The sequence below is a fragment of the Oryctolagus cuniculus genome, chromosome 1 (genome assembly GCF_051225735.1).
Source record: "Oryctolagus cuniculus isolate XC-2025 breed Fujian yellow rabbit chromosome 1, ASM5122573v1, whole genome shotgun sequence".
Lineage (NCBI taxonomy): Eukaryota > Metazoa > Chordata > Mammalia > Lagomorpha > Leporidae > Oryctolagus > Oryctolagus cuniculus.
Genome location: NC_142867.1, coordinates 157,398,881 through 157,426,012, shown reverse-complemented (window position 1 = coordinate 157,426,012; position 27,132 = coordinate 157,398,881). Strand labels below are relative to the sequence as shown.

General features: G+C 38.9%; 1 protein-coding gene across 1 annotated transcript in view; it reads left to right on the top strand.

The window, feature by feature from the left end:
- Positions 1-27,132, top strand: part of TMC1 (transmembrane channel like 1) — a 197,574-nt gene that overhangs the window by 106,753 nt on the left and 63,689 nt on the right. The window contains exons 6-8 of the mRNA XM_051858747.3: positions 1,646-1,727; positions 15,932-16,038; positions 18,741-18,839. Coding sequence (XP_051714707.3) covers positions 1,646-1,727; positions 15,932-16,038; positions 18,741-18,839 — 288 coding nt within the window. The remainder of the gene's footprint in view (positions 1-1,645; positions 1,728-15,931; positions 16,039-18,740; positions 18,840-27,132) is intronic.

The window sequence follows — 27,132 nt, the reverse complement described above, 5'->3', positions numbered from 1 at the left end:
GGGTGAAAAAAAATGACACTTTATATATATATATGTACATATATACATATTATACAACATATAATATTACATATGTAATATATATATAATATATATAATATATATATTATATATAATATAAATATATATAAATATATACATATATATAAAGCACAGGTAAGCATACTTTACAAAATAGTTTAGCTGTGGTATTGAAAATTATGGGGGGATGGGGAGAGTTTAAAATGAAAAAAAATTGTCCTTCAAAGAAGTCAAATAAAAAATTATCCAAGAAGCACCGATATGAAGCAAAAGACTGGAGTGACTTTATCACTTCCAAATGAAAAAAATAATTGTTTCCCTTTCATTTTCATTCTCTGGAAATTAAGGAGTTTTGGTTTAAATTTTTCTCTCAAAATGTTTCCATGTTGCTGAGCCACATAGCTTTTCTCTACCAGGAACATCAGTTATACATTGGGTAGAAAATAAGATAAAAATAAATCAGAAACTGATGCAAATATAAATTTTTGGCACAGAAAGAAGAGAAACCAACATTTATTTAGCACTAGCTTTGTGCCAAGAACTGATTTTAAATCTTTTATAAAGTTATATTTAATTCTAGAGTAAAGCAGATACATAGGTATTATCCCCCCTTATAAATGTTAACAACTGTAAGCTAAATATATTCCCAGATAAATGAGTCCTGTGAATAAAGTTCCTGTATCTTACTTTTCTTGTGCATCTCTCTGTGTGTATTTACGATAGATTGTGTCTGCTTTTACCATTCAAATAGTGGAATCATATAATACTTATGTTTTTGTTTCTGGCTTCTCTGATATTCTATTACATTCATGAGATATATCCATGTTGCTGTGGGGGTTATATTTAATATTTATAATTTTTGTTGATATATTATATTATACATATAAAGTTATTACATGTGAACATTTGGGCCCTTCTACTTTTTGGTAATCTTGAACTTCAGATTTTGCTTGTATGATTAGTTAGGCTCCATGTGCCTGGCCATTTCTCAAATTGTCCTAGCATAATATGCACATATTCAGACTTATCTGCTCCATCCCATTCTTTCTAATGGTCTGCTCTCTAAACCATGGATTACCTAATTTACTGTGGAGTAAAATGGAAGGAAGACCTTCTCTGAAATCAGTGTATGATTTCTTACATCATGCGTTTCCATTTAGCTAACAACTCTGCCTGTACTAGAACGAAGTGTCCCATGTCATAGAACTAACTACCCTGTATCAAAATTACCTATGTATACAATCTCCTCCAGTAGATCATAAGCCTTTCGAAGCAAGAACTGTGTCTTGTTCATATTTCATTAATTCCTTCATGAAATGACTTAGTTAAATACATGCTGTGTGACAATCACTTATGCTAGTCAGTCCTTACTTCCTTATTATCTGATAGAATAAACATGTGGTCCGCATATTTCCCATACATTTAATTTTTGAAATAAATTGGTCAGGGAGTGATGGGGAATAGAGAAGCAAGTGAAACTGCTTTCCTTGTTTTACGAGAAAATGGTTTTTGGTGCCATATAGATCTTTCCAAGACCCTTCTTTGTTAGGGTTTTGGGTGGGTGTTAAACATCCTGACAGGCTAAGAAGTTGAGCTTTATTGTGCTCTGTGGCTTCCTTTTCAGAAATGGGCAAAATTTCTTCGTGATTTTGAGAACTTCAAAGCTGCTTGTGTCCCATGGGAAAATAAAATCAAGGCAATTGAAAGTAAGTGTTCACTGCATCGTTAAATGGAGAAGGTTGTGTTAGAGAGATGTCTCCAAACCTTACAGAGGCCTTTTTTGGTTTGTGGACTCTTGGAGGTGACTAAAGCCAAAAAACCACACACACAAAAAAAAAAAAAAAAAAAAAAAAAAAAAAAAAGCAAGCAAGAAAGAAAGAAATCCAAAAGCTTTTATGACTCCTTTGATCACTGTGAAACTTCACTTGCACTTATCATGGACAGTGCTGGTGACTCCACACATCATGTCCTGCTGTGAACCAAAATATTCTATCTCTCTTGCATTCACTCTCTCTGCCTCTTTAAAAACATTTCTTTTATTGATTTGAGATGAAGAGACACAGAAGGTGTGAGACCCCATCTTCTGATTCACTACACAAATGCCCATAATGGTCAGGGAAAATGCCTCTAATGGCTGAAACTAAAGCTAGAACCAATCCAAGTCTCCCATATGAGTGGCAGGAGCCCAATAATTTGAACCATCACCACTGCCTCCTTGGAGTCAAACTCAGGCATCCTGATGTGAGATGGGAGCATCCTAACTGGCATCTTAACCACTAGGTCAGATGTCTACCCCAACATTCTCATTCTGACCTCGCTTTCTCTCCTACATGGTAGGGAAGTCAGTATTATATATGATACTGTATACAATGACATTGAGTCATATTATTTATTTTGACAAATGACCATGACATTTAAATATATACTCTCATGAATGTTACACTATTATTTAAAAATGCTTAAAAAGAGTATGGTGTGGCAGTCATTGTGGGGTGGGAAGTTAGGCTGCCACTGTGACACTGGCATCCCACATTAGAGTGCTGTTTGAGTCTATTGCTAATCTGCTTCCAATCCAGCTCCTTGCTGATGTGCCTGGGAACTCATGGAAGGTTACTCACGTATTCAAATTCCTGCCACCCATGCAGGAAACCAGGATGGAGTTCCAAGCTCCTGGCTTCTGGCTTCAGCCTGGCCCGGACTTGGCTGCTGTGACCATTTGGGGAGTGAACCAGATGCTGGCTGAATTGGAAGCTAAGTGGCTAGGACTGGAACTGGTACTCTGACATGGGAAGCTGGTATCACAAGTGGCATCTTAATCCACTATGCCACACTGCCAGCCCCCAAACTTCATTTTCAAACCCCTGAAGTAGAATAGCAATAATCATCCAGAACTCGCTATCAGAATATTAATATTATGCTTTCATTTTGTACAGTATACATAGTATACAATGAAGGAAAGAGAATAAAAAACCTATTTATTGCAGTACTTTAGGCTTGAAATAAAGCAAACAATCATTTAAAAAATTGTAATAGAATAATAAATCATTTTGAAACATAATAAAAGTGTGAAGAAAAAGGGATAACATTTGAAACAATTTTGAATACAATCTTGCCATATTCCTGTTTTTAATAGATTTGGCAAGGATCTGATTTTTATCCATCCCTCTGGTTCAAAGACCAGTTTTCTCCTAGTAAAATGTGGTGTTACATCATTAAAAGGGAGGCTCCACATGGAGATAGCGTAGCCTATAGATGTTTCCCTGACATGAGTGGGCATGTTTGTACTACCACTCAGTTCTCCATCTGTCATTATTAAATGGTAATGAATTAAAATACAGCAGCTCACCCCTCCTACACATTCCTTGTAGCATCCTTTTCTTTCTTGCTTGCTTTATTTTCTGCTTAACATTTATCACTACCTAGACTTTGAATTTTTAATTTAATTTTGTAATGTAGCCTCATTTCATTTTCATTTTCCTCAATAGGCGTGAAAGCAGTGTTTTTTTTTTGTTTGTTTGTTTACTTACTCTTGGATCTCCCATTGCATTAATAAATATATGTTGAATAAAATTACAGATGAATTCTCCAAATGTCTAGTATTCTGGGAAATAGAAGAAGGAATTTAGATACTTCAAAAGGAGTGTACATTATAGGATTCTTATGTTTCAAGTACACAGCTAAAACGTGGTACCTTGAGAGGCATTAATTCTTATGGGCCCTTGTCTACAAATTTAAGAAATGAAGGAGCTGACTCCTGATCAGTTATAAGGTACGTGAGGGACTTCAGAAATTCATGAAAAATGTCATGCTTGTGTTCCTCAAGTGGGAGAGGAGCAGATGGAATTGTTTTTATTGGCAGAAATTGCACCCAGGAGCGAGTTACATGCATGACCAGCACTCATCATGACTGTCACGATGGGAAGGACAGATTGAGAGCTACTTAGTCACACCTTCATTCACCTTTTTCCTTCCACTTGTACATTCAGAGAAGCCCAGCTGGACAGTTAAGCAAATGTAGTTTATCTTTCTTTTCATATTTCTTTTTTTTTTCATATATATTATTTGTTCAGTTTGTCCTGACTTTCTTTTTTTAAGATGAGCAAATTTCATGTATTTCTTATATACATACTCCCACACACCTCCTCCTTCCTTTCTTAATCTTTCTTTTAATTTTTACAATGACATACTTTCAGTTCATCTTATAATCATAAGATTAACCCTCCACTAAGTAAGAATTCAACAACTAATAAGAAAAACAGTGTTCCTCAACAGTAGAGACAAGGGCTGTAAACAGTATGGTATTTGCCCCAGCTGTAGAGAATTCACCTTTATATTCTTTTCTATCAACAATCTCCACGAAAGCCATTTACTGATTATCACTATGAGTCAGGCACTGTACACACTTTCCACTTAATTATTAATGTGTCTGAAATATGTACATTAGCCTTCATATTTTTATGATTGTGATCATGTAATTATTCCAAAATTATAGCAGAGCTGAGCTATAAGGCAACGTCTATCTGGATTCAAAGTTTATGCTATTTTTTTCACTTTGAGGGAGACTTTGCAAATATTTTTATTTTGAAATGTATTTTGTTGTATTTCCTAAGGATGATTTGATCAGGTTATTGATAAAATGAGCAAATATATTTCTTTGACAGTAATTCTAATCAGGGAATTATTTCCCATTTTATCATGTGTTACTTTTCTTTTAAAAAACATTTTATTTATTTATTTGAGAAGTAGAGTCACATACAGAGAGAGGGAGGCACAGCTCTTTCAATCGCTGGTTAAGTCCCCAAATAGCCGCAGTGACTGGAACTAGACCAATCTGAAACCAGGAGCCAGGAGTTTCTTCTGGGTCTCTCATGCAGGTGCAGAGGCTCAAGCACTTGGGCCATCTTCTACTGCTTTCCCAGGGCATAGCAGAGAGCTGGATCGGAAGTAGAGCAGCTGGGACATGAACATGGGATGCCCTTGCGGGAGGCTTAACTTACTATGCCACAGTGCTGGCCCCCTCATGTATTACTTTTGATCCAGTTATTTAATTATATATTTAATGCTCGCTAAGATGTCTAATGTACCAAAATTTTAATGAGTATTGTAACTATATGCTTTTGAGCTTTTGTACAAGTTAAAAAGTATGAGGCCTGTGTAAGAATACATTTTTAGAGCCATTGGGTGGAACTAGCCATCTTGTACACCAAACACAGGGAAAGCATGTGTTTACAACAGTCTTTCAGCTGAACTGAATGGAAAATGGGAATAAATGAGATGTGGAATAAATTTTCTAGAGGTTGAGACCTTTCCCCCCTAGTAGGAATATAGTTATATTGCTCTATAGTTAGAGCAATTCCTTCACAACTCTTGCCCTCTGTTTCAATAAAATCTTGGATTTCTGTGAAATCCAGTCATTCAAATAGTTACTATAGAAAGTCATTTTCAGCACAACATTCTATACTATGTAAGTTACAATCTATTCTAGATGTATATGTAGGCATGTGAAATTCTTTATATTTTTGAGTGATAAATTACTGAAATATTTACATGGAAAATATATATATACTGAGAGGCCTTCTCAAATTCTTTTCAGAATAAAGTTGGTTAAATATAAGTATGCATGTACCCTATTTATGAAAAACATATATAATTATAAAACTAATAGAATTACTTTTAAGGAAACAACTATTTAATCTTATGAAAACTTCAGAAATATTAATTTCTAATAAATGTCAGAATCATCAAAAATATATCTCATTTAAATAGAATGAGCTTTCATTATTGATTAATAAATAAGCAAATTCTTACTGAGTTCCTGTCATTCATGCTCAAGGTCTTTTTCTAGGCACTATGACTATTGACAAAGACAAAGACTTTTCCCTCATTGAACTTACATATAAATGTGTTAAGAAGGACATGGTCAGGTAGGAATGATCATAAATAAAAACAAATAGTGAAAACGATTATGAATTGTAAGTGGTTACTCCATATCCAATAATCTTTCTAATCATCTTTGTCCTCACTGTCTTTCAATCTCTAAATAAGTAGGGAAAGATATTTTAAAATTTATTTTAAATATATTCTTGTTAATTTATGTAAGAGGTGAAGATAGAGAGGAAGAGAGCTGTTATCTACTGGTTCATTCCCCAAATACCTGTGATGGTAGGGCAGAGGCCAAAGTGAGGACCTGGGAGCCCAGAGCTCATTCCAGGTCTCCAATGTAAATGGTAGGAACCCACTGCTTTATCTGAGAGTCTGCTTGAGCTGCAAGCTGGAGTCAGGTGCTGGTACCAGGAATTGAACCCAACTACTCTGATTTGGGATACAATCATTTTAATTAGCATGTTAAACTCTAGGCTAAATGCCCTCTATTGAACAGCTTTTTAATGTGGCTTTAAGGGAACAACAATTTTATCAACAATCATTTAACAAATTTACTGAATTTACACAATGCACTGTCCAGTATTTAGCAGAATCAAGAGTGGGTCTTAACCTAATGAATGGGGAAAAGTTGGAAGCATTCCCACTGAGATCCAGAACCAGACAAGGATGCCCACTCTCACTATTGCTATTCAATATAGTCCTGTAAGTTTTAGCCAGAGTCATTAATCAAGAAAAAGAAATCAAAGGAATACAAATTGGGAAGGAGTAAGTCAAACTATCCCAATTTGCAGATGACATGATTCATATAATGGATCCAAAAGACTCCACTAAGAGACTATTGGAACACATAGAAGAGTTTGGTAAAGTGGCAGGATATAAAATCAACACACAAAACTCTCCAGAACCTTTGAATACAGAGACAATGCCATGGCTGAGAAAGAACTTCTAAGATCAATCCCAAAATAATCAATACCTTAGAATAAATTTAACCAAAGATGTCAAAGACCTCTACAATGAAAATTACAAACCATTAAAGAAAGAAATAGAATACAACACACAAAAATGGGACAAATCTTTCATGTTAATGGATTGGAAGAATCAACATCATCAAAATGTCCATACTACCAAAAGCTATTTACAGATCCAACATGATACCAAAAAAATATCAAGGACATTCTTCTCAGATATAAGAAAAATGATGCTGAAATTCATATGGAAAGACAGGAGACCTTGAATAGCTAAGGAATCTTATACAACAGAAACAAATCTAGAAACATCACAATACGAGATTGCATGACACACTACAGGCCAGTTATAATCAAAACAGCCTGATACTGATCCAACAACAGATGGATACACCAGTGGAACAGAACAGAAATGCCATAAATTAACCCACACATCTACAGCCAACTTATCTTTGACGAAAGAGCTAAAATCAATCCCTGGAGCAAGGAGAATCTTCAAAAAATGGTTCTGGGAAAACTGGATCTCCAAATGCAGAAGTATGAAGCAAGACCCCTACCTTACACCTTATACAAAAATCCACTCAAAATGGATTAAAGACCTAAGTCTGTAACCAAAACTATCAAATTATTAGAGAACATTTTGGAAACCCTGTAAGACACTGGCATAGGCAAGGAGTTCTTAGAAAAGATCCCATAGGCACAGGCAATCAAAGCCAATATTGACAAATAGGATTGCATCAAATTGAGAAGATTCTGCACTGCAAAGAAAACACTCAGCAAAGTGAAGAGGCAACCAACAGAATGGGAGAAATTATTTAGAAACTATGCAACTAATAATGGATTAATAACCAGAATATATAAAGAAATCAAGAAAACAACAACAAAACAAACAACTCAGTTAAGAAATGGGCAAAGGACCTAAAAAGGCATTTTTCCAAAGAAGAAATCCAAATGGCCAACAGACTCATGAAAAAATGCTCAGGATCACTAACCATCAGAGAAATGCAAATCAAAACCACAATGAGATTTCACCTCACCTCTGTTAGAATGGCTTTCATACAGAATCAACAAACAACAAATGCTGGCGAGGATGTGGGGAAAAAGGTACCCTAATTCACTGTTGGTAGGAATGTCAACTGGTATAGCCACTGTAGAAGATAGTATGGAGATGCCTCAGAAATCTGAATATAAACCTTCCATATGACCCTTGGGAATTTACCCAATGGAAATGAAATCAGCATTTTGAAAGAGTTATCTCTACTCCCATGTTTATTGCAGCTCAATTCACAATAGCTAAGATATAGAATCAACCCAAATGCCTGTCAACTTAAGACTGGATAAAGAAATTATGGGCTATGTACAACATGAAATACTACACAGCAGTAAGAAAAATGAAATTCTGTCGTTTGCAACAAAATAGATGATGCTGGAAAACATCATATTTAGTGAAATAAGCCAGTCTCAAAAGGACAAATACCAGATGTTCTCCCTGATCTATGATAACTTATAGAGCACCTAAAAGGTAATCTATAGATGTGAAATTAACACTTTGAAATGCAATGGCTTTGAACAGCTCTTGTCCCAACTTTTTTAATACAATTTGTTGAACTCCTTGCTTAGTATAGAGTTAGTCATATATGTATACAGTTAATTGGAACTAGACTTTGGTAAAAAAAAAAAAATAAGAATGGGAATAGGAGAGGGAAGAAGAAAAGGGGTGGGAGTGTGGATGGGAGGGCGGGTACAGTGTGAAGAATGACATATTTCTGGCCAGCGCCGCCTTGCAGCGCCAGCACACAGGGTTCTAGTCCCCGTCAGGGTGCCGGATTCTGTCCTGGTTGCCCCTCTTCCAGGCCAGCTCTCTGCTGTGGCCCGGGAGTGCAGTGGAGGATGGCCCAAGTGCTTGGACCCTGCACCCCATGGGAGACCAGGATAAGTACCTGGCTCCTGCCATAGGATCAGCACAGTGCGGCAGCTGCAGCGTGCCAGCCTTGGCGGCCATTGGAGGGTGAACCAACGGCAAAGGAAGACCTTTCTCTCTGTCTCTCTCTCTCACTGTCCACTCTGCCTGTCAAAAAAAAAAAAAAAAAGAATGACATATTTCTAAAGTTGTATTTATGAAATATATGAAGTTTGTATACCCTAAATAAAAAGGTTTCTGGGGAAAAAAAAAAAAAAACCAATGAATTACAAGACAAAAATTCAAAAAAAAAAAAAAATCTTAGCTCTAATGTTGTCCAGCAAGGTTCTAAAAACCTTGGTTCTTTTTTTCTGTTAACTTTTAATTTGGATTTAGCACAGAGAAGAAAATCTGTTTTTGTTTCATCTGGAAACCATAAGTCTGCCTTATTAAGTATACAATTCAAAGAGTATCTTTGCATGTAATGTAATGTAATTATATTCAGCATCTTGTCTGTATCTAATACAATAATCATAGAAGTTTAGAGATAAAATAATTATAAAATAAATTGGGTGAAGCTAGAATATGAATTCGTGGTGTCTAAGTGCTGATATTCTCCTTCTACAAAGTATCTGAGAACCAGAAGTAACATACATTATCTTGATGTTACTGTATTTATTATATGTTTTAGAAATTTAGACAATCGTGTAAAAACCATGGCTTGTCTTAGAATTTGCTAGAGTATATGGCTGCTTGTTTGGTATAATTTCAGAAGTCATTTTTTTTTTTCTTTTTGACAGGCAGAGTGGACAGTGAGAGAGAGAGACATAGAGAAAGGTCTTCCTTTGCCGTTGGTTCACCCTCCAATGGCCGCCAAGGCCGGTGCGCTGTGGCCGGCGCACCGTGCTGATCCGATGGCAGGAACCAGGTACTTATCCTGGTCTCCCATGGGGTGCAGGGCCCAAGCACTTGGGCCATCCTCCACTGTACTCCCTGGCCATAGCAGAGAGCTGGCCTGGAAGAGGGGCAACCGGGACAGAATCCGGCGCCCTGACCAGGACTAGAACCCGGTGTGCCAGCGCAGCAGGTGGAGGATTAGCCTACTGAGCCGTGGCACCGGTTCCAGAAGTCATATTTTTAAAAAAGCCAAAACACACAAAAATATGTTACCAAAATTCTTCCTCAGTGGTGAAAATGGTAAAATAGAAGAAAAAAAAAACAAAGAGTGGGACTCAAGTCAGAGTCTAAAGCCCATAGTTTCCATTCTGATTCCAGTAAGGCCTGGACCCATTTATTAGTGTAAACTGAGGACTTACCTCATGAATTCCTCCTTTTATTCTTTTTTGACTTAAAAATGTCCTGGCTTCGGGTTGGCACAGAACACCGGCTGTAGCAGCCATTTGAGTGGTGAACCAGCAGAAGGAAGACCTTTCTCTCTGTCTCTCTCTCTCTCTCTCACTGTCTAACTCTGCCTGTCAAAAAAATTTTTAAAAAATAAAAATAAAAAAATGTGATAATTTCTGCCACAAATGATGCTATGAAATTCTGTATCACATTGGAACACCATGGGGTTTTACTGTCATGCCAGCCTAATCAAGGAGTCATATCTAACACCCATGGTTACACTCATGGATGCACCTTATTAACCACATTGCCTTGCATATTTCTCTGTAGAAGCTGCATACTTGTATGCCCAGAAAAAATATTATGTACTGACTGTGATGCCAACATTACTACTGAGACTTTAGATGAGATCATTGAATACGTGTCAAGCTAGAGATCACAAGTCTTTCTCAGAAGTAAAGCTGATTTTTTTTTCCTAACAGAAGATTACAGCATCAAAATTATGATGTGATCGACCTGGTAGACCTATTCTTCAGACTGGAAATAGCTTCAGAATAAACTTCCTATTTCTTTCCTGGCATAAGAACACCTGAAAATACAAATCAAATTTGTCATTTAATTCCCTACCCCATACTTGTTTGAAAAAACAAACAAACTGTGCTTCGTATACTAGATTAACATAAAGATATTTATATTGGATTCAGTTAGCAGGTCATTTGATTGGTCTATTCCCATTCAGAAATACTCATACTTATCTGTTTGTCTTATTACCCATCTCTCTGGGAGAAAATTACATATGATGACATACTACAAATTATTTTTCTTTAATAATAATAACCAGAGGAGAAGCAAAATGTTAACAATTTAAGGGAATGCAAGAAAATTCAGGAAATATAATATTAATAAACTCAAGGTCTCATGTTAACACTTTGTTTTAATACATTTATTATTTACTATGGAAGAAAAATTTATGATAGACTAATGGAAAAAACAAACTGATCATTTTTGAGCACCTTACAGTTTATAGATTTTGTTGGCCTTAGCTGGTGGATGTTATATATAGATTTTTTTTCAGATGTACACTTTAATTGCCCAGTTATTGAATACATCATAGTCCTAAAAAACTTAATTTTATGGTTCTAATTGAGGGACTCTATAGCATCATGGTGAAGAAAGACCTAGATTTGGAGCCAAACACTTACAGATCGAGTCTATTTGTCTCCACCATTTACTATTGTTGTAACTGCCTCTGTAATCCTGGCTCCATAATTTACTAACTAGTTAACCTGTAAGCCCAAGTTTCTATACAATGGAGTATAGTAGTTTTAACTCTTGGGAATTTGATCATGATTAAATTAGTTAATACCCATAGATCAAATAAGTGTCTGAAACAAGGATTCAGTAAATGTTAATTATTATTAACCAAGTATTGTGTCTGTGAACTGCTGTATTTAAGCTATTGTTTCCTGATCCATACAGTGGTATTAGTAAATAAACTCTTCCAGGTCTCATTGACACTAGTAAGTTTTCAATACACAGAATTTGCCATAAAGATTCGCTATTATTATTGTTATTATTATTATTACTACCACTTTTGTTTCTTATGAGAATCAATCACTGTTATCTCAGAGACTAAGTATAGGATAATTCCTTTTTATCATTAATGCTCCTTCTGCCACACTATGCTAAGGTTTTGTGATTTGTTAGTGAATACCAATTTTAGTCAACCACCTCCAGCAGGATAGAATCACCAGAATAAATGGGGGTAAAGAGGGAAGGTTTCTTCCCTTTCATCTTTGTGTTGAGACAGGGAAAGGTCCTGTGGGGACTGATGTAAACAAGTTGATTCATTTTTTCACTTTCAGTGTCTTCGCTTGTCATTGGCTTTGCCCTCTGCCACTTGTAGGTCTGCTGCGTAAGGAACACTGTTTTTTGGATTCTTTGGTCTCTTCAGCCTGTGACTGGGTCTTTCCTAAAATCATGTTAATCTTAATGAAATTTGATTTCCTGAAATTTATTTTATTTATACTTAGGGTTCTGTAAAGAATCTACCTCCAAATAAAAGAGTTGTGAAGCCACTTTCAAGTCAGAAAATTGGAGTTTGGAAGGTTTAGACTGTAATGTGTGTTTCAAAGCAAAATGGGAATGTGTGTGTTGGGAAGAGGAGATACTTTCTAAAGCCTCTTAATTCGATTCTCTCTCTTTTGCAGTTAGGTACATTTTTACCCTGTACACAGCTTAAGAAATTTATTTGTTAAGGGATGTGTATGGGTGCTGGGAGAAGATGTGCTATAGTGGCCATTAGAAGACTAACACTGTACAAAGGAAAGTAGGAAGGAAAGGAGAGAGGGAGGGAGGGGGAGAGGGTTGGGTCAGTGTCCTGTGCTTGGAAAACGTAGTCCAGACACCCAGAGAAGGAAGTTCTCTTCTAGTAAATATGTAACTGTGGTGACTAAGAGGTTGGGAGTATACTGCTTTCAATAAAACATGATGAGTGAGCCTGGCCGAGTTGTCCTTGGGCAGTCGTTACCAGAGAACACAGATAACAGCCATGAAACGATATGAAATCACCGGGAGCCAGGTAGCTGATCAGATGTCCTGGGAGGCGAGGATCTGCTTTAGAATTTCCGCAGACAAACCATTGCACCTGGGCACAGAAATGGGGGCATCACCCACTCTTAGACATCTTATACAGATCTGTGTTCCTTTACAGAACTTATAAAACTATACCCCTAGAAATGAACTCAAGTTTCTCTTTTCTGCTTAAAGAGAAACAAATACTCAGATTTCAAAAATCATTAATTTCTTCCAAAATATCTATTTAGACATTAACTTCCTTTTATGTTCCTAAAATAAACTACCTTGTGTTATAGGGATGAGTAAAATGGCACATAAAGAATAGACTAACCTCCGGAAGTAGAGGCATTATTCCCGTGGGAAGTTGACCTCGTCTTCGGAAGTAGAGGCTGCAATTCTCACCACCTGAACCTCCCTTCTCCAATAACATTGTCTCCCTGCTCGTAATGTTTCAAAGCCTGAGTGCTCAAGACAGCTGCTGCCACTAGAGGCCTTTGGCTAAACGAGGCAGGTGGAAGAGACTGTTCATTTATTTTTTCCTGAGTAACTGCAAATTATAATTGGGAAGACTGAGAAAACTTCCAACATGATACTGAGTCTTAAGTGATCATCAAAGAATTTTGGCTTTTGTAATTCTGTGAAATCTCAATCTGACACTTAGACCTCCTGTCTCTTCCTTCCACTGTCCTGTCTTCTTCCTCTTCCTCCCCTTCTTCTTCTTTGCCTTCTCTTTACGCTTTCATTCTTTACTAAAAAAAGGATGTTTTCACTTGTTTTTCAGTCATTAAGAATTGCACCGATCACTTCTCACAGTTTGGGGCAGGTGGAAATGAGCAGAACATTTTTGCCTACCACCTCCCAATTAATTCCCCAAAGCTGAAGTCTTTTTTTTTAAATTTATTTATTTTTATTATTTTTTGACAGGTAGAGCTATAGACAGTGAGAGAGAGAGACAGAGAGAAAGGTCTTCCTTCCTCCATTGGTTCACTCCCCAAATGGCTGCTATGGCCGGTGCTGTGTCAATCTGAAGCCAGGAGCCAGGTACTTCTTCCTGGTCTCCCACGTGGGTGCAGGGACCCAAGCACTTAGGCTATCCTCCACTGCCTTCCCGGGCCACATCAGAGAGCTGGACTGGAAGAGGAGCAGCTGGGACTAGAACCCAGCGCCCATATGGGATGCTGGCGCCGCAGGCGGAGGATTAACCAAGTGAGCCACGGCACCAGCCTGAAGTCTTTCTTTTTTTTTTTTTTTCCTAAAGCCATGTTCATTCCTTTCTGCCTCCAGTGCTGGTGCTTAACATTTGCCGATGACTTCTCATCCCATTTTGAATAAAGTCCTCTCTTTTTTACCTTGCTGTAAGAGGCCCTACACAATGTGGTCTGGCCTCTCTGTTCATGTTCACCTGGCATTCATGGCATTCCAATCACCCAGCCTTAGTTTTGTTCTTCAACAGCCCCAAAATCTTAACTCTCCAGAATCTTTGTTTTTTCTTTCTTTCCATATTTATATGAAAGGCAGACCAACAGAACAGTGATATAGATAGAGATAGATAGATAGAATGAAAAATCAATTAATTCTCCATCCGCTGGTTCATTTCCCAAATGCTCACGATAATCAGGGCTGGGCCAGACTGAAGCCAGAAGCCAGGAACTCCATCAAGATCTCCCAGAAGGGTGGTACGGACCCAAATACTTGAACCATCGTCTGTTGCCTCCTAGGGTACACATTAGCAGGAAGTTTGATCAAAAGCAGAGGCAGGGCCAGCGCTGCGGCTCACTAGGCTAATCCTCCGCCCGGGGTGCCGGCACTCTGGGTTCTAGTCCCAGTTGGGGTGCTGGATTCTGTCCCAGTTGCTACTCTTCCAGTCCAGCTCTCTGCTGTGGCCCTGGAAGGCAGTGGAGGATGGCCCAAGTGCTTGGGCCCTGCACCCACATGGGAGACCAGGAGAAGCACCTGGCTCCTGGTTTCAGATTGGCACAGCGTGCCGGCCGCAGAGGCCATTGGAGGGTGAACCAACGGTAAAGGAAGACCTTTCTCTCTCTCTCTCTCACTCTCTAACTGCCTGTCAAAAACAACAACACCAACAACAACACAGAGGCAGGACTCAATCCCAAACACTAAGATTTGGGACATGGGTGTCCCATATAGTGCTTAAATTCCCCTCCCCCCTCCATACCACAACATCTGCCCCACAATCTTTGTTCCTCCCCTTTGCTCTGGTTGAGCTGCCTTCCCCAACTATGAGTGTTGATGCCTCATCCTCAAACTTCAGATTTCTCTTTGGGTTTCATCTTCTATGATATACCCTCCTCAACAAACCTATCAAAAGCAAACCCTATCAATACTTTACTTTCCCCTTATCAGACTCTTCTAGTTATTAGTACAGAAACACACATATACATATCTACACACACACATCATAATTTGTTTTCAAGAAACAGTTCATGGAAAAGGCCCATTATGAAAAAACTATGCATGGATGCTAAATATTTTTACATTGTATTGAATTCATCTTTTAAGTCCATTTTCCAAGAATAAGTTGAAGTTTACTGGTATATCTTGCATGCTTGTTTTCACACCTCATTGGGATGTATGTTCTATAAGAACAGCCAGCCCAACTGTGACATTGTGCTTTGGCTCAAAGGTAATTTCTGGCAGAAGATCCTTGGTAAAGATGTTTGGAGTGAGAGAATGAATTGATTTCAGCTTCTCCACTGTCCCTGAAAATGCCAGAATTGAGGGAAAACAACACTGGATGACCAGGTGGAAAACCATTGATAAGGGATGTGGGAAAGGTATTTGAAAAGGACATTGTTTGCTTGAGAGAAAGAGAGACAACTGCAATAATAATCATAATGGTAGTTAACTTCTGGCCAGAGACCATAGCTAGCACTTTGCCTGTATTTGTTCATTTACCTGTGTTAACTCATCAAAGAACATCGGTTCTGCTGATGGCAGTCATTAGCTGCCAAGCAAAAGGTAGCTCTTCCCAGGATACACTCCGGAGGGGTAAGTCACAGTCTCCACAGGTGCATTTTCCATGCTCCCTGCCAAGGAGCATGTCCATTGCGGTTAACGTGTCCTGTTCCTGAACAAAGAAAGAATAACGCTAGAGCATGTAAATGTGAAGAGGACTCATGCATCCTAATTAGCACATTTATCTTGGAGGGTCACCAATATTGAGTTTTTGTTCTGTCTTGCTTTGATCTCCCTTTCAACCCTTTTGTTTTCTTTGTCATAGGCCAGTTCGGCTCGTCAGTGGCCTCCTACTTCCTCTTCCTGAGATGGATGTATGGAGTAAACATGGTTCTCTTTATCCTGACATTCACCCTCATCATATTGCCAGAGGTGAGAACTGGCTTTCAGTTTTTACAAAAGGTGTTGAAAAGTTTCTCATGGAATCGATCATTCTCCTAGAAAAATTTGTATCTCTTCTTTCAGTGTAGAATTACTATCTGGTTACATTCACCTCTTAGAATCGGAGGACTTATGACAAGGTTAACCTTCACGACGGTGCTCATGGGCCAAAGGTCCTGTTCCTTTCTCCAAAGAGTGTGTGAGCCTGAAATGATGGATAACAAATGTTCTATGTGTATTTAAGTGTGTGTTTTATGTGGAAAAGTTCATGGTTTCTCGCAGATTCTCAAGGTGGTCCCTGAGCCTGATGTTAAGAACCATTGCTGAAGAGGACGCTTTGATACCTTGTGAGATGTTTTGATTTATTTTGCCAAATTGGCTTTTAAAGCAATGCTTCTTAATGGAATTCGAAGCATCTAGCTTCTTTATACTGAGAAGACATAAGATGAGCACACTCTCTTCCCAAATGTGAACATGGCCCAGGTATACACACATGCAAACACACACACATGTACACACACACACACACGTGCAGTGGGGTGAGATGGGGTGGGGACTTTTAGGAACAAAGTCAGAAAATAAAACCATCTGCCCAAAGCTGTCTTTGAGCCCAGGTAAGGACAAAAATCAAGTGATGCTGGGGTCTTTGAATGTTTACCACAGAAGTTGAGTTAGATTTTATTGATCCTAGAAAAGTACCATTATTTCAGTAGTAATTTTTCCAAGGCAGCAGTGGCAATAGACACAAGCTGATGTTTTCTGTGACTTCTTAATCTTCATCGCTTCAAATCAGTGCCTGCTTCTGAACCAGATCTCCTCATTAGCATAATAGTATTAACTATTAATGGTGCCCTGTATTCAAAAGGGGTTTTAGCTTTTAATAGTGGAAATGCGCTAGCATTTCTTTTACTTACCGAGCCTCACAACAGCCCTCAGAGGTTGACATTAGAAGAATTTTTCTCCCCCCATTTGAAGCATATGAAAACTGAGTGAACATCTCAGAGAGTTTGGAGAGTTTTGTGTGTGTGCGTGTGTGTGTATGTGTGTTTTATTAAGCCATTCTGGAATAGGACCCATGATTTTATCTTCTTCCCAAGATTTTGCACTCTAATTCATTAGATTTATAGTCCCTGATAATTCTGGAAGTCGAAGGCTGTGTGGCTCATTGTAGGGAGAGAATGTAGATCTGAAGTCCTGTAAACTTTCAGGTAGTGCAAAATTTTCTATGCATTTCATTCACTTGAAAGTAACCCCAGCTTTAGTTTTGCTCATCTCTCTAAGGAAGCCTGAAATTCCTTCACTGTCTCACTGGCCACTGTGATACAGTTTAGTGTCAGACACAGGTGTAAATAGAGTTTAATCAGTCACGGTTACTTTCTCTCACACCATGCTGCCTCCTTGTGGGGGAAATTAAGGGCTCTCACTAATTCATTTGAAGTCTGAAAATACAGAATCTCTCCCATGCAGTGAATACAGTGAGTATGTGTAGGATGGGATGTATTCTGGGAGCTAGGACACATATTGGCTTTGAATGCTTTTTTTAGAGGCTTGGGTTAAATATTGAGGGGCATCCTATTTCCTTGCGGATGATTACTAACTCCAGGGTAAGAACCAAAGAGGATAAGGACAGGTGCCCCGCAGGCGAGTCTTGACCAGTGGCCTTGGCTGTTCATCTGCTGGCAACAAGACCATGTTTATTCTCTGCCTCTTCCCAGCATCCTCAGCACCCTTTGAGGTATATGTCCTTTTGCCCTGAGCTCACATCGTTCCTTAGCAAGTCTGACACTTAATCTCATGTGTCTTCTGTGTCCCCAGCTGAGATGAGACAGACTCGTAGAACCCATTTCTATTCTGTTCCTACCCAGGAAGCCAGAAGGACTGAAGGTTGCCGTGGAAGATGGTGCAGCCTGTGTGGCAGATACAGGGCCTGATTTCTAGACCTTGCCCAGGCAGAGTCTGCACTTAGACTTCAAGCTGTATTCATTCTCTGCCCCCAGCCCAGGGCAGGGAAGCTTCCACGTGACATAAGGATCAGCATGCACTTGGCAAGCCCTGGGGCCTAAGAGGTGTTTTTCCCCCTTCTCATCAACGTGCTTTCCTGTGACCCTATTCTTGCCCTGTAGGGGCCAGCTGTTCTCCAGTGCTATTTTCCGCCATGTGATTCTCTCCTAATAGGGTAAACCAAATTGGGGGCACTTGCCCTGAATTAGGGATCAAGTTGATAGCACAATCAGATGCAAGTATGCCCACTTACATCCTCAAATTACACAATTTGTGTTCTTGAGTCCTCCCTTCCTTGACTTCTGGGAGAGAATCCCTGGACCCCTAGCCCTCGGAGGTGTTTCAGCAGTTCTGCTGAACACAACTGTGCTCCAAGAAGTCAACTCTCCTTAGCAGACACGCTCTACATCAGCCCAGTTTGGGGTGGTGGTGGAAGTGGAGCGTCTTAGCAAACCTCCTGGGAGATGTGGTGGGCCCAATGCTGGTGGTCCACTGAGCTCACGATGTTGGGTCCTTAGCACTCCCTTTGTTCTGAACCCTGGATTTAGTAGTCGATTCTCAGAAAATGGGACCCCACATGGAGACTCCATGAAAAAGTTTCAGAAGTGCTTTTAAACAAAACCATTTGTGATCCCATGTGTGGCTCAGACTTCATTTCCAGTTATTAATGCTTTCTTTACTTCTCCTTATAGTACCTCTGGGGTTTGCCATACGGCAGTTTACCTAGGAAAACGGTTCCCAGAGCTGAAGAGGCATCGGCAGCAAACTTTGGTGTGCTGTATGATTTCAACGTAAGTGTCCCTACACAACAGTGTAGGAGGAAGGATGGGTTTTTCCTTGCATTATTTTGAAACCCTGTGGCCTCTTCTGCCAGGGCTGGCTAAGGCATTTTAGCCTGTCTAAAAAGGAATGAAAGAAAGAAAAGAAAAAATATATAGACATATAGATGGGAATAAATAGTAGGTCTATGATAATGTGATTAAATGGGAAAGCACACTACTGAATGAAGGTGAGCTCAGAGCTTAAAGATGAAGCAAATAGTCTTATCTCTGGATTTGGAAAAGAATAAAGGAAGGGTTTGAAGATGTGCTTTTTGGAAAATCTTATTGGGTTCTTAGGGAATTAGAACTTTTATACTTTGTATTAATGTCTTCACTTCTCAAAAAAACCTTCTGTTTAGTATTAGTCAATAGTACTAAATAAAGCTAAATATAAAATCTAAGAAATACTAAATTCTAATTTTCAAATAATACCAAAACAAGTAGTAACCCATTATATTACCAAAATGACAATTATTGCATTGCAGTACCAAAATGATCATTACCCCTATTGAAAAATCATTTGGGAGCAATGCAAGTCTCTGACAACAGTGCAATTCCACACACTGTTTTTAAAATAGTGAACAGATGAGAGATGTCTGAGAGCTTAAGGGTGGAAAAGTTTCAAGAAAGAGATTGGGGAATTGATAATTCAAGAAATTTTGGGAGGATAGCAAGTGAGACTAAATTTTATTTAGATTATAGTATGAATGAGGGAAACAACCAGACCTCCTATTCATAGTATTGAAGTGTATATTTCACAGTTGTTTTGATTTAGACTCTTATACTTCCTAAATCACGAACTTCCTAAAGAAGGGATTAGGCCTGCTACATCTTCTTTTCCATCCCTAATCCAGTACTCACCCAACAGAGGCTTAATAAATTTTATTCACTGACAATTCCAGATTGACAGAAAGATTTGTGGAGCCTTGAGATAAGAACTACAGAAATCAATTTCTGTGTTCAAGACCAGAACATGCAAGCTTTAAGGAAGGTTTCCAGTCTCTTAAGTGAACAAAGCAAGTCATAGAACAAGAATAAAACGCGGTGGCAGACATTGTTTTAATCTTCACTCATCTCTGTCAGTTGAACCTTTCATTTCAGTTTGGCATTTATTTACCAAGTATAAACATGGCACTTGTTTTACAAAGATGGCATGGTGCTTGACCTTGTAGTACTCATAATAATAGGAGAAAGATAGATAGGCAGCTAGTTCACAGTATGGTGTCCACAATATGATTAGCAAAATTAAAACCAAAAGCAGTTACTCAGGAGCCCTGAGTAAGTGGTTGCTAATTCTGTTTGGGAGCCTTGGGTTTCTTAGAGGATGTGGTCTCTGGATTAAATTTTACCTTTTTTCTTGGATCAATTTTCAGAAGTTTTATTGAGGCATAATTTAGAGACTACAAAATTCACCCCATGTAAGGGTATAGTTCAATAATTTTCAGTAAACATACACAGCTGTACAGCCATCATCACAACCTAATTTTAAAATATCTCAATCATTTCCCTTGAAGCTCCTTTGTGTTTGTTTACAGTCAATCCCTTTTCCCAACCCCAGTCTCAGTCTCAAGCAACCACTGGTTCTGCACTCTGCCTCTACAGTTTTGCATTTTATATAAATTCATTTCCTATTATAAAAGAAATAATATGACATTTAGTCTTTTGAGTCTGGTATCTTTCACTTAGTATTATGTTTTTGAGGTTCATCTCTCCTGTTTCATGTATCAGTCATTTGTTTTAATTTTTGATTGCAGAGTTGTCTTGCATTGCATGGCTGTACTCTCTCCTGTTTATCCATTCACCAACTGATGGATATTTGCATTGTTCCCAGTTTTTGTTTTTTGCTTATTTTAAATAATGCTGCTGTGAATATTTGCACACATATCTTTATGTGGACATATGCTTTCTTTTTTGTTGGGTAGATGTGTAGGACTTTCTGAATAAGTATATGCTTAAATTTTTAAGGAATTGCTGGTTTTTCAGTATGGCTGTACTATTTAATATTGCCACCAGCACTATATAAAGATTTCAGTTTCTGCCTATTCCTTAGAATTGATAGTATTAGTGTTTATGTATTGCATAGCCTGTTAGCATTGTAATAATATCTCTTTCTGTTTTTAATTTAATTTTTATTACAAAGTCTTTTTATGATTTTTGAAAGCAATATGAAATGACAAAATCAAATGAATCAACCTATTTAGCATCTCAAATATTAGACATGTTAGTGACAGCATTTGAGACATAAGCAATATTGAAATGTACAGCACTCATTTATTAGCTTTATTCACCATGTTGTGTAATAGAACTAAAAAAAAAAATCCTACAGAATTAAACGTACTCCTTACCCAGTTGAAGCTTTCTACCCTTTTATTATCATTCCCCCAACCACCCAGCCTCTGATAACCACCATTCTCTTTGCTTTGATGAGTTCAATTGTCTTAGATTCTACACTTAAGTGAAAATGTGCAGTATTTATCTGTCAGCATTTGACTTATTGCACTTAATTGCAACCTCAGGACCCCCTACATGGTGAGATTTTATCTGAGACTGAGCTTGGAAGCGCTCTCCCATGTAAAATGGGGGAAAATCATAGTAGCTACTTCAGGCAGCCTCAAGTGAGATAATATGTCAAAGACCATAGAATGCACAGCATATTGCACATGGTAAATATTCCTTTTTAAAAAAGCCATAGCTTTTTTTTTTTCCTTTTGCTGTTGGTTCACCCTCCAATGGCCGCCACTGCTGGTGCGCTGTGGCCGGCGCACCGTGCTGATCTGATGGCAGGAGCCAGGTACTTATCTTGGTCTCCCATGGGGTGCAGGGCCCAAGCACTTGGGCCATCCTCCACTGCACTTCCTGGCCACAGCAGAGAGCTGGCCTGCAAGAGGGGCAATCGGGGCAGAATCTGGCACCCCGACCGGGACTAGAACCCAGTGTGCTGGCGCCGCAAGGCAGAGGATTAGCCTAGTGAGCCGCAGCGCCGGCCAAAGCCATAGCTTTTCAAAAGGCAAACAGTTCTTAGACAGAACTGAGGTACAGGGATGACAGTGTTATAAAATACTATAAATGTGGATAGAGCAAGGTCATAAAATGTCTTTTAAATGAAATAAAGTTAGTAATAAGTGTATTCTGAACTTAATGAGGAGCCACTGAATGATTCTGGAAAGAAAATGATAAGATTATCAAATCCATGCCATGCCCCACATTCTGAATTAGGGGAACTTTGAATCTTAGGAGTGTGATCAGTTTCATGGCTTATGAGGGGCTCCTAGTCTGGTGTTCTTTCTGCATCCTGTATACCATTAGTAATATTCCTGGTATAATCTCCAACGCCATTCTTACTGCTCCTGAAATGTTGACTGACTCAGTTTAATGATATATTTATCTCAAAGGGAAGAAGGTGTCATGATTGGATCACATTTTCACCTTTTGTAATAAACTTGCCATTCTAAGCTTCTCAGATAGCATGACAAATTCACTATTTCCCCCTGCCTGACTTGTTTACTTGATTCTCTAAACAATGACCTCATAGAAGTGCCCAGTTTGTTTTATAAGATGATCACAGTAGATAGCCGAGTATTCCATCTGTTATGACCCCATAGATAAAACCATTGACCAAACATCCTTAAGTTTCCTAAGAACTTATAATCTTGATTTTCAAAGAACCCAGACATACCAGGAGGAAGAGAGAAGTTTTAAGCCCAGGACTGAGATGATTTTTGTGGTAAAATATTCTAAAGGGGCCGTGGTTGATTTGTTTCTTTTAAGATGGTTAATATGTTAGCTTAACTAAGCCATTCTATATGGATGCAAGGGAAGAGAAACCAAAACATATTGAAAATCTACATTTAGAAAGCACTGTAAAAATAGATCCATCTATGACCTCTTGTTGTAGAGGAAAGGATGAAAAGAGTCAGAAAACTTTTGGCATGGGGTGGTGGGAGTTGTGAGGGATTACTAATCTATTGTGTTTTTCTTGGGGATCTTGGAACTTCCCTCTTCACCCCCATAGAAGCTCAACACCTAGTCACTTACAAACATGTATCATAATTCATTGATTATGTACAAATTAAACAAGTACCATGAGATATGTAAGGTCAATTAGTCTTCTGATTTCTCAGAGTCACAGTTTACCATTTACAAAACACCATATATTTTACCATTTTATTGAGTGCCTAGTAATGAGTAATGAGTAATGATCAGGACAGAACTTTCTATTATTGAAATACTAAAACATAGGGAGATTATCTAATATGTATGCTATGAATCATATATGAAGAAGTGATATCGTTTGATTTAGTAGAATTCAAAGAATGAGTTTAAGGCAGTAGGATGAGGATATCTTTGCTGGCAAGATACTTGGAGTCTCAAAGATGATGTAGGCATAATAAAGAGAAAGAGGCTGTAGAGTTTGATAACCTTACAAGGAGAAAAGGAGGCACTAAGGTGGCATTTGGAAGCAGCTTGAGCTGATATCAGATGATGAGATCATCTAAGTAAATATTTGAATTGTGAATAAAGGAAAAGGCGTTCAACTTTTCTGCTTGAGAGCTTTTTGTATATTGCTTGTGGATGAACAGGGAGTCTACTTTGCCACCTCTTTTCTGCTTGTCTTCGTAGATGTGGCAGGTGGGGGAAATTCTAGAAGGAGCAAGAGTAGAGAGTTACCACCTATGATGTTCTAAGCAGGCACATTAACTCTTACCTTTACAGCAGCTTGTCAAGATGGAGTTGATTAGTATTTTTACAGTTGAGGGAATTGGGATTCAGAGAGGTCAGTTAATTCGTCAATAAGAACACAGATAATTAAACATTGGTGTGGGGAGCAGCCCGGACTGGACTGAGTTACTGGAATTAAGACTTATTCTATGCATCTGCTCTCCCACAATATGGCGCTGGGAGAGAAGTAAACAGCTTCCGCACAGCTGCCTCCAGTTCAACCAATAAACTGTAGGACTTGCTCCTGATTGGAGAGCAGCGTACTCGGCATGTGGGCAGCCGAGTTAGGATTGGCGGAGGAGGACTATAAAGGAGGAGAGAGACGGCATGCACCGGGGAACATCTAAGGGAACACCTGTGCAGCCCCCCAGAAAGCCGGCCGGCGGTGTGCCGCTCCCCTGCGGAAGTGGGGAATGTGGCCAGGGGGAACTGCCCTTCCATGGAGGTGGAAGGGATAGTAGCCAACCCGGGAAGAACCAGCAGCAAACCCGGGGAGGGCCGAGCAGACGAAAGAACAGCGCAGGGTCCTGTGTCGTTCCTCCACGAAGACGGGGAGCGACATAATGGTGCCGTGACTCGGATATGAAGCCTAGGCAGGGTTTAGTGTCGTTCCTCCACGAAGAGGGGGAGCGACACATTGGGGCTCTAACTACAGTCTGGCTGACATTAATGTCAAATTTTTGCTGTAATGTATCATCCCCTGACTATTCCTTCTAACCTGTCCTCTTCACATCCCATCTTTGAAACGTCTCCTGAGAGGAGATGTTGAGGTTGACATTCCACCATAAGGAGATAGTTCGGAGACATTTTGAGTGTTAATAAACAGGAGTTCACATCCTTGTATACTCAGCATCAACAACTCTTTTGAGAAATGAGCTTCCAAGGTAAGAGAGTATCTTCTGGAACATAGCTCTCTAAGTTTCTTCATCTTATATTGTACTGTCCACATTTAGGAGTGATATTTTTGTGATTCACACATGGAATAACACATGTTTTCTTTTAGGATTATTTCTGTGGTTTAAATACATTTTTATTTCAGGGAGTTCTTTTGAAGAATGACTCATTTCAGGTCTCTTTAGAAGTAGACATCAAAGGGACAAATATCATATGTTCTCCCTGATCGGTGACAACTAACCGAGCACCAAAAAGGAAACCTGTTGAAGTGAAATGGACACTATGAGAAACAATGACTTGATCAGCCCTTGTCCTGACTGTTGATGTACAATGTAATACTTTATCCCTTTTAGTTTTTTTTGTTGTTGTTGTTCTACTTAATACTATTTGTTGAACTCTTTAATTAACATGCAATTATTCTTAGGTGTTTAAATTTAACTGAAAAGTGATCCCTGTTAAATATAAGAGTGGGAATAAGAGAGGGAGGAGATGTACAATTCGGGACATGCTCAATCGGACTTGCCCCAAATGGTAGAGTTAGAAACATACCAGGGGATTCCAACACAATCCTATCAAGGTGGCATGTACCAATGCCATCTCACTAGTCAAAGTGATCAGTTTCACTTCACATTTGATCATAATGATAGGATTAAGTGTCAAAGGTATCATATAAACAAGACTAGTGTCTGAAAATACTAACCAATACAATAAAAAAGGAGAGAATAATCCAACATGGGAAGAGGGATACACAGCTGACTCATAGAATGGCAGATGTCCTAAACAGCACTCTGGCCTCAGAATCAGCCCTTAAGGCATTAGGAAATGGATGAGGAGCCCATGAGAGTATTTCAGGCATGGAAAGCCAAGACACTCTGGCCAAAAAATAAAAACAAAAACAAAACAAAACAAAACAAAAACAAAAACAAAAACAAAAAACCTAAATGAAAGATCTCTGTGAGTGAGATCCCAGTGGAAACAACAGGCTATCAAAGAAGGAGGTGCCTTTCTCTGAAGGTAGGAGAGAACTTCCACTTTGACTATGACCTTGTCTAAATAAGATCGGAATTGGCAAACTCAAAAGGCTTCCATAGCCTTGGCAACTCATGACAAGAGCCTAGGGTGATTACTGACACCATAGACAAGAGTGTCAATTGTTAAGTCAACAACAGGAGTCACTGTGCACTTACTTCCCATGTAGGATCTCTGTCCTTAATGTGTTGTACAATGTGAATTAACAGTAAAACTAGTACTCAAAGAGTACTTTACACTTTGTGTTTCTGTGTGGGTAAAAACTGTTGAAATCTTTACTTAATATATACTAAACTGATCTTCTGTATATAAAGAGAATTGAAAATGAATCTTGATGTGAATGGAATGGGAGAGGGAGTAGGAGATGGGAGGGTTGCAGGTGGGAGGGAAGTTATGGGGGGGAAAAAGCCACTGTAATCCAAAAGCTGTACTTTGGAAATTTATATTTATTAAATAAAACTTAAAAAAATAAAGGAATTGTTTACTCTAAAAAAAAAAAAAGAAGTAGACATCAAAGCCACATTACTTACAGAAGATATTTGGAGGGAAACACTTGTGAAAGAGAAGAGAACAGGGAGAGGAGCAGGTGGGGAGAGCTTTCAGGTGGCAATGCAGGTCTGACACCTGTGAAGGAGAAGGAACCAAAGGCTGGGTAGCATAGGTCTCAGACTGTAGTAGAGCTCTGAAAACATCTTAGATTTCTTGGTGTTTAAGTTGTATTCATTGAAGGAGTCCTGTGTTGGTCAACCAAAACCCAGCTCTATTTAGTTTCCACTACCATGCTTGATCGTTGTCTGGGGATAGTCTAGGGTATATGTGAGCTCAACGTGAACCCACTATGATCCAATCTGGTGGATCCAAAGGGGTGGTGGCTGGAGGCTATCTCCAGAAGGAGATTTGAAAGGCATACTTAAATGGCTTCTACAGGGGTCTGTGGGTCCTCCTAATGTGACTTCGCTCCTCCACTTTATATCAGAGCTAAATGTTACTGTTGTTGTATTTTGTTTTCAGTAGGTCTCAAATACAGCCAGCATGGCTCTTTGTCACAACCATTGTTTGATCTTAGGGCAGTGCTGGGTCAGCAGAGACTGAACTAGATTATGAAAAATACCTGAGAAATATGATCCCAAGCCGGATTAAGCCTCCTGAGGGGCAAATCCAGGATTATAAATTTGTAAGTTCACTCAGATCTGCTGCTTTTCTTAGGAACAGAGATCATAATATGTAGATAGGAAAGGATGAGATCCTCTGGTCTGCTTGTAGTAAGATTCTTTGAGGGCTTCACTGAGCAGGAGTGGGTTCCTTCCCAGGCACGGAGTTCTGAGATTGACCATATTGGATAGTTGCCCATCCCTGACTCTCATTTTTGTTTAACTTCCTCAGTGTCCTGTGCCTGTCCCTCTGGTTAAATAGACTCAATACTTTGATTAAAAGAGGCATCTCACATTCTGTGTGAGGTCCTGTCTTCTTTCTTCATAAACTTAATCTACTACTTCTGGACTTATGACATAGTTTATAGTCTGTAATAAGAGAGTTTTCTATGTTTACTTTTAGCTTTCTTGGTATCCTCAACTTGTGGAATTGATTTCAGAGGGTCTGAAGTCCTACCAGTGTTTTCTTT